At 36.4% G+C, this 10,314-nt stretch overlaps 1 protein-coding gene and 1 pseudogene across 4 annotated transcripts; one reads left to right on the plus strand and one right to left on the minus strand.

Annotated features, from left to right (window-relative positions):
* The first annotated feature begins 162 nt into the window (after window positions 1-162).
* On the plus strand, window positions 163-927 carry LOC143616016 (secreted RxLR effector protein 161 pseudogene; annotated as a pseudogene).
* Window positions 928-3,974: 3,047 nt separating this feature from the next.
* LOC143616013 (putative CoA ligase CCL11) lies at window positions 3,975-8,411 on the minus strand. 4 transcript variants are annotated; one of them, XM_077088980.1, is made up of 3 exons: window positions 7,967-8,411; window positions 6,257-6,283; window positions 3,975-5,158 (listed from the first exon to the last, which is right to left on the minus strand). In XM_077088980.1, the coding sequence occupies exons 1-3, from the start codon at window positions 8,409-8,411 to the stop codon at window positions 3,975-3,977; spliced, it is 1,656 nt and encodes a 551-aa protein (XP_076945095.1). The 4 variants fall into 4 exon arrangements, with proteins under 4 accessions (XP_076945095.1, XP_076945096.1, XP_076945094.1 ...); XM_077088981.1 differs by lacking the exon at window positions 6,257-6,283 and adding an exon at window positions 5,940-5,957 and having other exon boundaries at window positions 3,975-5,152; window positions 7,958-8,411; XM_077088979.1 differs by lacking the exon at window positions 6,257-6,283 and having other exon boundaries at window positions 3,975-5,197.
* Window positions 8,412-10,314: the final 1,903 nt, after the last annotated feature.

Raw genomic sequence — 10,314 nt, forward strand, 5'->3', positions numbered from 1 at the left:
GGAAATAATGAAGTGTTGTGTGAAGAATTCAAGAATTCCATGATGAATGAGTTTGAAATGACATACTTGGGAAAAATGAAATACTTTCTCGGCGTTGAAGTACATCAAAAGAAGAATGGGATTAGTGTATGTTAACAGAAGTATGCAAAAGACATACTAAACATGTTTAATATGTGGAACATTAACGGAGTGAAAAATTCAATTGTTCCTGGAACAAATGTGACCAAAGAAGGAGTAGGGAGGAAAGTAAATGGGTCTGAGTACAAGAGTTTGGTAGGGAGTTTAATGTATCTCACCGTCACAAGGCCTGATTTAATGTCCTCGGTGAGCTTTATGTCTCGGTTTATGTGTGAAACCTATGAAAAGCATCTCCTGCTGGCAAAAAGGATACTAAGGTATGTGAAGGAGACTTTCAATTTTGGTTTGTTTTATAAAGGTTCAAAGGGAGGAGGATTGCAAGTATTCAATAGTAGTGACTATGCTAGAGATATTGAAGATAGAAAGAGTACATCAGGGTATGCATGTATGTTAAGTAATGCGGCAATATGTTGGAGTTCCAAGAAGCAAGACATTGTCACTCTTTCATCAACAGAAGCCGAGTATGTGGCTACAACAATCTGTGCTTGTCACTATTTATGGTTGAAAGGTTTACTAGAAGAAATCAGTGGAGAACCAATGGGAACTATCGACATTCTGTGTGACAACAGCTCAACCATTAAACTTTCAAAGAATCCTGTGATGCTTAGGAGAACTAAACACATTGATGTTCGTTATCATTATTTGAGAAATCTGGTGAATGAAGGTAAAGTTCAATTGAAATTTTGTTCCACTATGAATCAAGTGGCAGACTTGATGACCAAACCTGTTAAGCTGGAAGTGTTCGAAAAGATGCGTAGGCTGCTGGGAGTTCAAGAAATTGAAGATTAAACTGAAGTGGGAGCCCAACTTCAATTTAGGGAAGGATATGTTATGGGCTTGTTGGTGCTTCTCGTTATCCAATTCAGTGAATTTATTTTGGGTTTTGGACAGTCTTTGTTTGAGTCCATTAGTATGTCAGTCTGTTTGTTTTTCTTAGTTATCTATTTTCAGTTATGAATTTGTACGAGTCTTTGTGTTGACCTAGTTTGTAGGAGAACATAGAGATTAGTGATAGAAGTAGTGGAGTCAGTTATCTTTTGTATTGCTATTTAATAGCTTTGATGTTGAATTAATGAAGCACAAGAAATTATGAGTCTATTGTATGATAACTCTTTACAATTTTTATATTGGACTTATGTAATCGTTAGCTTTTCTCATAGGATTGAACGTACAATCTGTGGCGTCTCATGAGTCATGACATCATTGACATAGAAAATTTTGATATTCAAATGGAAAAAATAAGTTGATACTTGGCCAACTCAAAAACCACATAATCTAAATAGCCGTTCGGCTTAAAGGACGAATGATAGAAGTATATGATGTTATTATAAGTTATTGACGCATGGCCTATTTAGCGTATCTATGTGCTAATCTCTAAGTAAAAAGAGTGTTTGGCAATATTTTAATGATTCCATTAAGAGGCTACCTTTGAATTAGTCAGATATAGCATAATGTAGGGCTGAGCAAGGTTCGGTTCGGTTTTTAGGTGAAACCGAAACCGAAAAGTCGGTTTTTCAAATACACAAAACGTTCGGGTTTTGGTTTTTCAGTTTTTCAGTTTTCGGTTTTTCGGTTTCGGTTCGGTTATAATCGGGGTTTTTATGTGTGTAGACATTGCAAAAAAAAAAAATCCAAAAAAATGAAAATGCATATTAGATCCAAAAAACAAAAATATGCATTTGTTACGTGGAACCAAACAAATACAAACTTTCAAGGTGCTAGAGTTTAAAATTCAACAAAATGCTTAATCAAAAAACACTAAAAGTTTAGTTCCAATCTTCATTCTTCATATTCAAAGTTTACTCCCAATCTTCATCATCTTCATAATCCTCATCACCATCAACGATAGATCATGTTGGTGTTTTATTTCCAGTCCTACCATCTAAGAAAACACATATAATTGTTTTAATATTTAAATAAAAACACATATCGGTTCGGTTCGGTTTTTTTTTTGTTTTTTAAAAATGGAAAACCGAACTGAATCGAAAATTCGGTTTTTTAAAAAAACAAAAAATAAACCGTCGGTTAATGCTTCGGTTCGGTATTTTTCGGTTAATTCGGTTTCAGTTCGATTAATTCGGTTTCTTGCTCACCCCTACCATAATGTCACCTCTAAATCGATTAGCAAACCTCTTACCTATTAAGTTTTAAAATGATAGTGAAAATTTTACCTATTTATCCCTTCATTTTTCGTATGTGTTCATAATCTTAAGTCTGCCAGTCATGTACCACCTCCTCGACCCATCTCCGCCAATCACCACCACATCAGCGTACTCAGCACTTACTGGCTTAGCATCTTTTAAAAATTTTAGCCTCTTACAAATTTAGCATTTAATGGTGCAAAGACTGTCAAACATACCTAAAATAGCAGTTTTATACTTGTATATGGCATCTGAAAATGTTAGAAACTACCCTTCCCTGGATCCCACGTCACCTTTTGAACCACCTCTCAAAATAACTTCCCCTACTAAAGAAAAGGCCTATTGTTCTAGAACTTTTCTTGACAATTGTGTTTTGGCCCATAAGTTGAAAGGCCAAACAATGGCAAGTGACCCAAGTAAAAAAGTTTTAGCCCAAACCTAAGTTACCGGATCAACATTAGGGATTTAGGGTCGTTTGGTATGCTGAAATAAGAGGCGAAATGAAATAGGCCAATGCGGTAGTATAAAGAAAAAGAGCGTTTGATTGGTTAATAGAATGGAATCACCCATTACCAAGTTCATTCAATGTCCCTAGAACACCCCGAATTCATTCCATCCATCCCCTTGTTTTTTTTTCACCTTCACCATCCTCCCACCACCACCCTACATCACCTTCCCTCCCACCACGACCCACCGCCACGACACACCTCCACCTCCACCACCACCACCACCGCCAATCACTACCACCTCCGCCACCACCTAACACCACTGCCGTCACCTACAATCGCTACCCACCACTACCAACCACCATCGCCGCCCTCGCACCCCATCCCTACCACCAACCACCACCACCACCACCACCGCCCATTGCACCACCCACACGCCACTTGTCACTGCCAACCGCCATCACCCAACCGCCCACCACCGTCACCCCACCATCGCATTCACCACCACCACCACCCACCATCGCCATCACTCGCCTATTAATTCCTTCGTCTTTTTCATGCATACCAAACAACCCAAGTAATGTTTCATTCCATTTTAACATGGTAATCAAACAAGAGAATTGTCCATTCCATTATCTCATCCATTTCATTACCTCATATCAAACGGACCCTAGATTATTTTCATATAAAAAAAACTAAAACCTAAAACGATTGTTTTTTTGTTTTTAATTAATATCCATAACAGAAAGTTTATGCTTTTGGCTCGGAGGCAATCTAAAACCGACCCATCTACAACAAATACACACCTCTGCAATCAGTGACGAAATTTGGACGAAAACGTTGGAAGGGGAGTGGGTGTGGACAAAAATACATATAAACAAATTAATAAACGATGGATGCCAGACTCAAATTTTCAATCAAAATCACTTACTTACACTGTTGCGCAAAAAAACAGAGGTGGTCACTAATCGTGGCCGCCCTGACCCTAACTATCATTCGCACATGTCTACAATAAGTTTTGGTAATATGAGTCGGCATGCACATCCCAAAAATTTAGATTTAAAAACACAAATTAGCAACAAAGTTATTAAAAACAAATATAATTTGAAAGGTATTTATCTTGTATAGCAACCGTTACATGTATACCAAATTTTAAATGACCCAAAAGGAAAAAAAATCCAAAGCCGAACACACAGTTCAACATCAACATGTATTCCAACCTCAACCTCAACCTCAACACCAAACCACCTTATATTTTACTCCTTTCTTTAGGCGGAGACAATTTCTTTGCCATATCCCGTAACCAAAACTTCTTAATCTTTCCGGTGGCTGTCTTCGGCAGCTCCTCCATGAACACCACATTCTTCGGCACCATGTAATGTGGCAACCTCTCCCGACAAAACCTTATTATATCTTCCGAGTTCGCCTTTCCAATCAAACTCACAAACGCACATGGCGTTTCTCCCCAAAACTTATCCTCTCGAGCCACTACCGCAGCCTCGTGAACCACTGGATGCGAGTACAACACAGATTCCACCTCTACACTACTCACATTTTCGCCCCCTGTTATGATCACGTCTTTTGACCTGTCTTTGATTTCCAAATAACCATCCGGGTGTATCACCCCAACGTCGCCCGTGTATAACCACCCATTGTCTTTCATGCACATCGCGGTGGCCCGTGGGTCCTTTAAGTAGCCCAACATTAAACACGGCCCCTTTAGCACTATTTCACCATAAGTCAGCCCGTCATGTTTCACTCCAAGTCCTGAGTTAGGATCCAACACGTTGACTTCAGTCAACGCTAGGGTCCTAACTCCTTGTCTTGCTTTTAAACTTGCCCGGTCCATGACTGGCAACCGGTTCCATTTCTCTTTCCATGCACACGACACCACCACCCCTGCCACTTCCGTCATGCCATACCCGTGGCTGACGGTAAAACCCAACGCCTCCGTACGGAGGACCACGGCGGCAGGAGGCGGAGCGCCACCGGTCAAGAAATGAACCGGGTTTTTTAACGGCCTGGCGGTTGGTGAGTTTGCTATCATGTTGAGGACGACCGGAGCGCCGCACATATGGGTGACTTTGTGTCGGTGCAAGGCGGAGAAGATGTGATCGGCGTTGAAATTGTGGAGGCAAATGTTGGTGCCGCCAACGGCTGCCATGCCCCAAGTGAAGCTCCAGCCGTTAGAGTGGAACATGGGTAGGGTCCATAAATAAACGGGGCTTTTGGGTACCGACCAATCCAGCAATGAATCAATGGTTACGATGAAGATTGCACGGTGAGAGTGTACCACTCCTTTAGGTGACGATGTGGTCCCGGAGGTGTAGTTTAAGGTAATTGGATCCCACTCGTTGATTGGCCTCATCCACTCAAAATTCGAGTTTCCTTTCTTAACCATATCCTCGTACGACAAAAGATATTCAACTTCATTCATTCCAGATTCAACGGTCAGAGGAAGAGATTCAGATTCTGGAAACAATTAAAACCAAATTTATAAATATAGTATCACCAAATAATGAGTACTAAATCATTTTCTTCACATCATATATATTAATGTGTTCGTAACCGATTCAATTTTTTCCGTTTCTTTTAATTATATTACAATAACATCGAATCTAACAGGAGCTCTGTGATCTAAAACCTACAACAAGGTACTAGTTGAAGTAATTGATTATGGAGAGTATGTTAACAACCTACTATACACTTAAGTTAGAGCACCCACAGTAAATCGTCACATTAACTTCATCTAAAATTTCAAACTTTTCTAAAAAGATCCTTTTTTTTCTTCCACCACAACGTACAAACCTTCACATATATCATTAAAAATTATTAAAATTATACACACACCAATGGGAGCCTAAGTTTCACGGAAGGTTCTTAAGAGTTAAATATATCCCGACTTACCTCAAACACAGATTATATTTGGGTATCATTATTTAAATTATTATTAGTATTTTTATTAAATCTGCGGTTTTATATGTGCTAAACATAGTGAATTAAATACGCATTAATAAACAACACACACTAATTATTCGTAGTTATTAAAGACTATTTACCACTTAAAAATGTGTTATTACTTGAATGCATCAAATGTTGTATCATATTTATTAAAAGCTGCAAAACTCTTTAAAATCTAAAAGTTCTTAGGCTGATGGGTGTGGGGGGCGCGAGAGAGGGCGCGAGTGGGGGCTCCAGCCAATAATATTGTGACGTGTGGCAGAGAGAGAAACTTGATAAGATGGGTGTTGGTAGTGGTGCTCGCGCCCCGGGACATGGTGTGGAGGGGCGCGAGAGGGGGCGCGAGCGGTTTTTTTTTATTTTTTTATAAATGTATTAAAAAAACGTTTTATTAAAAAAACTCAAAAATTATTTAAAAAAACACACATAAAAAACTCAAAAATTATTTAATAATAATAAGTCCATATAAAGAAGTGGATTTGACTTCCGTTGATGAGAGAGAGAAGAGAAGAGAATAGAATAGAATAGAATGTAAGAAAGAAAGAAATTATTCAATCGGATACAATTCTACTTTGACGTCCGCAAGGCCAACACTCTCTCTCTCTCTCTAAAGTTACAGCGAAAAACAGTTCGGAATTTGTCTGTCTGTCATCTTCTACTTCTATTTCTAACCTCAAAACCCTAATTCTTACACAATATTATTATTATTACTCTGTTTGTTGCATATAACGAACAAAACTGAACAAACAACACACAGTGGAGAAGAAGAAGAAGAAGAAGAACAAGTGTAGGATCCACATCACATCACTATTCAATTCTTCCTTCCTTTATCTATCTCGTAAGTGTTTTCATTATTATTATTTTATTTAAAAATTTTTTTTTTAATAAACAAAGAGCCCAACGGCTCTATTTACGCAACCCAAGACACCTTTAAGCCCATTCCCAGCCGCTACTGGCCTTGCGCCTGCCTCTTTTTCCGCGCTCGCGCCCCTCTCGCGCCTCGGTGGTGTGGTGCTCACGCCCGGCTCACGCGCCCCCTCTAGCGCTCCACACCCCTCAGCCTTAGCATACATCTCTCAAATATTATACACACACATTAGGTGGGCCACGCTTTGCGACGGATTCATAAGAGCTCAAACTAGCTTAACCTGCCTTAAACGCCAATTATATTTGGGGTATTGTTATTATTTAAATAATAAACATTGTTAATAAATTCGTATTATTATATATCCTTAATGTAGTGAATTAAATATACATTAATTAATAAATAATGTATACTAATTATTAGTTGCTAAAAAAAGGCTTTTACCTTTTCAAAAAGTATTTTCTACTTAAGTTAATGCAAGACCTTCATCCGCGGACTTTTCTCTACACAGTGGTGGAGTCCAACCCACCCCTTGTTCACCTCCAAGCCACCTCACCTGAACCTCAGGTTTTGATGCACGTTGTGGCTGCTCTTATAGTTCTTAACTAAAGGAACAAATTATCTACTCCATATGTGAGCTTTGATATATAATAAAAGAGAACTTTGCACTATGGAGGGTAGTGGTAATTAAGGATTACTGAAGCTATAAGAAAAGCCTAAGTGAAAAGGTTTTGGATTGTAATTCATTGGATATGTCAATCACTTGAAGGATGCTAGTTTTTATGTGATCAACATAATTATCTTATTTTGAAGGCCGGCCATTTGTTGGTTAATTAGCTTAGGCAATAGTTAACGTGAACAATTTTTGAAAACCGATTTTTACCTGGTCTTGCGAAGACTGATATTAGATGATGATGATGATCGATCAAATTCTTATCATCACACCCTAAGTGTTAAAACCTGATAACCGATCCTCATGACTGTTACGACATGTCTCAATCAAATGTTTTTTGGAATGACAAATGGTACCAGTTTTGTTCAATAAGTATCAACTTTAAAATGTTAAACCTTTAATGGACCACTATAAAGTTTCATGAAAACATAAATTAGTTAGTATATACACACACATACTAAATTAATTTATAGGATCAATAATGAGTTTCCAAATCATTTATAAGCAATCATATTTTGTATATCTGTTAGAAGAAATTATGTTTAAATAAACTTATACACTACTCAAAAAAATCATATACATCATTTTAATTAAAAAAAATTGGTTATCAATAAGTCTTCCCCCATATTAACCGGTAGAAATTGATTATTATGATTTCATATCACAAAAATCATATAGTCACATTAAAAATACCATTAAATAAAAACTTAATTGTCTTCACATTAAAGAAAACAAAACATACCTTCAAAATCCTTAATGATCACCAACACCGGCCGCGGTGTCCCGGACGGCAACCTCGACACCGCCTCCTGTCCAAGAGCCCAAAGATGAACATCAACAAACAGCATTTTAGACTCCGAGTGTCGGAGCATGACCGAGACGGTCCGAGCATCAAGGCGAGTGTTGAGATTGTTGAGCACCGCACCGGACATTGGCACCGCAAACTGTAGCTCATACATTGCAGGGACGTTATAAGCCAAAACCGACACAACATCACCGCGGCGGATGCCTGCTCCGGCGAGGGAGGAGGCCACCTGGAGGCATCGGCGGTGGGTGTGAGCCCATGTACAGGTGGTGTTATTGTAGACAATGGAAGTACAATCGCCATAAACGGTGGCAGCTCGTTCTAAGAAGGTGAGAGGTGTAAGTGGGCATGAGTTTGCGGATGTGGGCTTTAGATGATTCATTATGCATACGTACAGATGGGTGTATGTATGTCTATGCCAAAGCTATTATAAATGTTGTCCAACTAATAAACCGTGGAGGGCTTGTGAGCATTTATATGGGTTGATACTATGGTGTAGTTGTAGTGCTAGGGTTACAATCATACCCTTTATTTATTTATTTATTATTAGCTCAACCAATAGAGGTGGGGAAATATATAACATGTGAGGGGGGTAACAAAGGTAGGGTAGGAGTCAACAATTAGTCATTTTTAATGCTTATCTGACCTGTGGGCTGAGTTAGTTGGGTAAGTGGTTGCACAAATCCTTTTTAATTTTTTTAATTAATTAAGCGGCATGTTATACGTACACACTAAACTTTAATCTCATACCATCTCTAACAATTGTCTTATAAGTTGCTTTAACTTTATTATTTTTAAATTATAGCTTACCTATCTTTAATTAACACGGTCCATGCTTTCAAATGGCCGCCTGAGTATTTGTTAAACGCCCGTTTAAAATTTTTGGAAGGTGAAATTCGAAAATGGGATGATGTGAGAATAGCATGATGCTTAATTACTTTTTTATATTATTTGGTGTACACATTAAAAAGAATGATTTGGGAAATACAAAAATGAGTTCATGACTTCAAAAATGTAATAATCAGTGTTTTTATTATTTTTTAGCAATAATAGTTTATTTATTTCATATTTAACGTTTTTTTTTAATAATACTTTTGTATATTTTACAATTATTATTTTCATGGCTTAAACGTCAATATATTATTGAAAGGTTAAAAATACTTGTATACATAACATTAAATAGCAAAATAACACACATAAACTCTTAACAACTTGGGAGACGCACATTAATAATGGAGTAAAGATATCGGTCGTCATGTTGATTATTAAATATAAGTAATAATGGTAGCAAGTTATAATAATGATTTTTTTTTGTCTTAGGTATGCTTTGCTAAGAAATATCCTGTGCATTAAAATAGTAATGCATTTTAGATTTGTATTTTACTATAAACTAGGATATAATACGTGTAATACACGGGTAGTTAAAAAAATATAATAAAAAAGTTAAACTGAATAATATGTATAATAACATATCTTATGAATTCATAACATATAAATAATTTCTAAAATACATAGATTAGTAAGAATAATTTGTATTTTTATTAGAAAATGAAAATGAAAGGCTGTGAATCTTTACCAATTAAGAAAACTAAAATGTTACCATCGATTCATTTTAGTTGAGTTAGTAAGCCACAAACATTTTAAACGCAAGGTAACGAGTTTGATTTTCACCAACAACATATTTTTTATTTTATCATTCATAAGGTGAAAATTATAAAATAGAAACTTGTACACTTGGCAGTGTATATGCAGGGTCTAGTTGAATGACATCTGAAAGAATTGTGTTGTTTTAATAATATAGTAGATTTTTTTGTTCATTTTATTTTATGTATATCTTTATAAAATTTATTACTAAAATGAATGTGCTAACTGAATTTATGTGCAATATTAAATACGAATGATGAAGATAAAGAATACCAATACCACATATATTAATTTTGAATATATTGTTAAATGTGCATAATTTTTTTATAATAAAATCCACATTTAAACTCATAACGACTTGGGAGACGCACATTAATTCATTAATAATAAAAACAAGAAAATAACTGACAAGTAAAAATAATGATATTGTATTTTACGTATTTTTTTCTAAATTTAAGTTTATATGCGTACAACAAAAATATATTTTAAATTATATCATGTTTAAAATTTAATAAAATATATTTGAAGTAGTTGTATTTGTGTAACCAATGGGCATTTGACACATGGTATCTGAGTGTGAAATGGTGTTTCATTTATTTGAAAGTCGAGTTTTTAAATCTTAAGACAAACATGTTAGATAG

Source organism: Bidens hawaiensis, unplaced genomic scaffold (genome assembly GCF_021521415.1).
Source record: "Bidens hawaiensis isolate Kalapana, Puna unplaced genomic scaffold, B.hawaiensis_p1.1 tig00045260_1, whole genome shotgun sequence".
In the NCBI taxonomy this organism is placed as follows: domain Eukaryota; kingdom Viridiplantae; phylum Streptophyta; class Magnoliopsida; order Asterales; family Asteraceae; genus Bidens; species Bidens hawaiensis.

Coding starts and splice junctions, on each gene's coding strand:
- LOC143616013 (XM_077088979.1), bottom strand. CDS start 8,411: ATGAATCATCTAAAGCCCACATCCGCAAACTCATGCCCACTTACACCT. Junction 5,198..7,966: donor GATCATTAAGGATTTTGAAG/GTATGTTTTGTT, acceptor AATTGTTTCCAG/AATCTGAATCTCTTCCTCTG.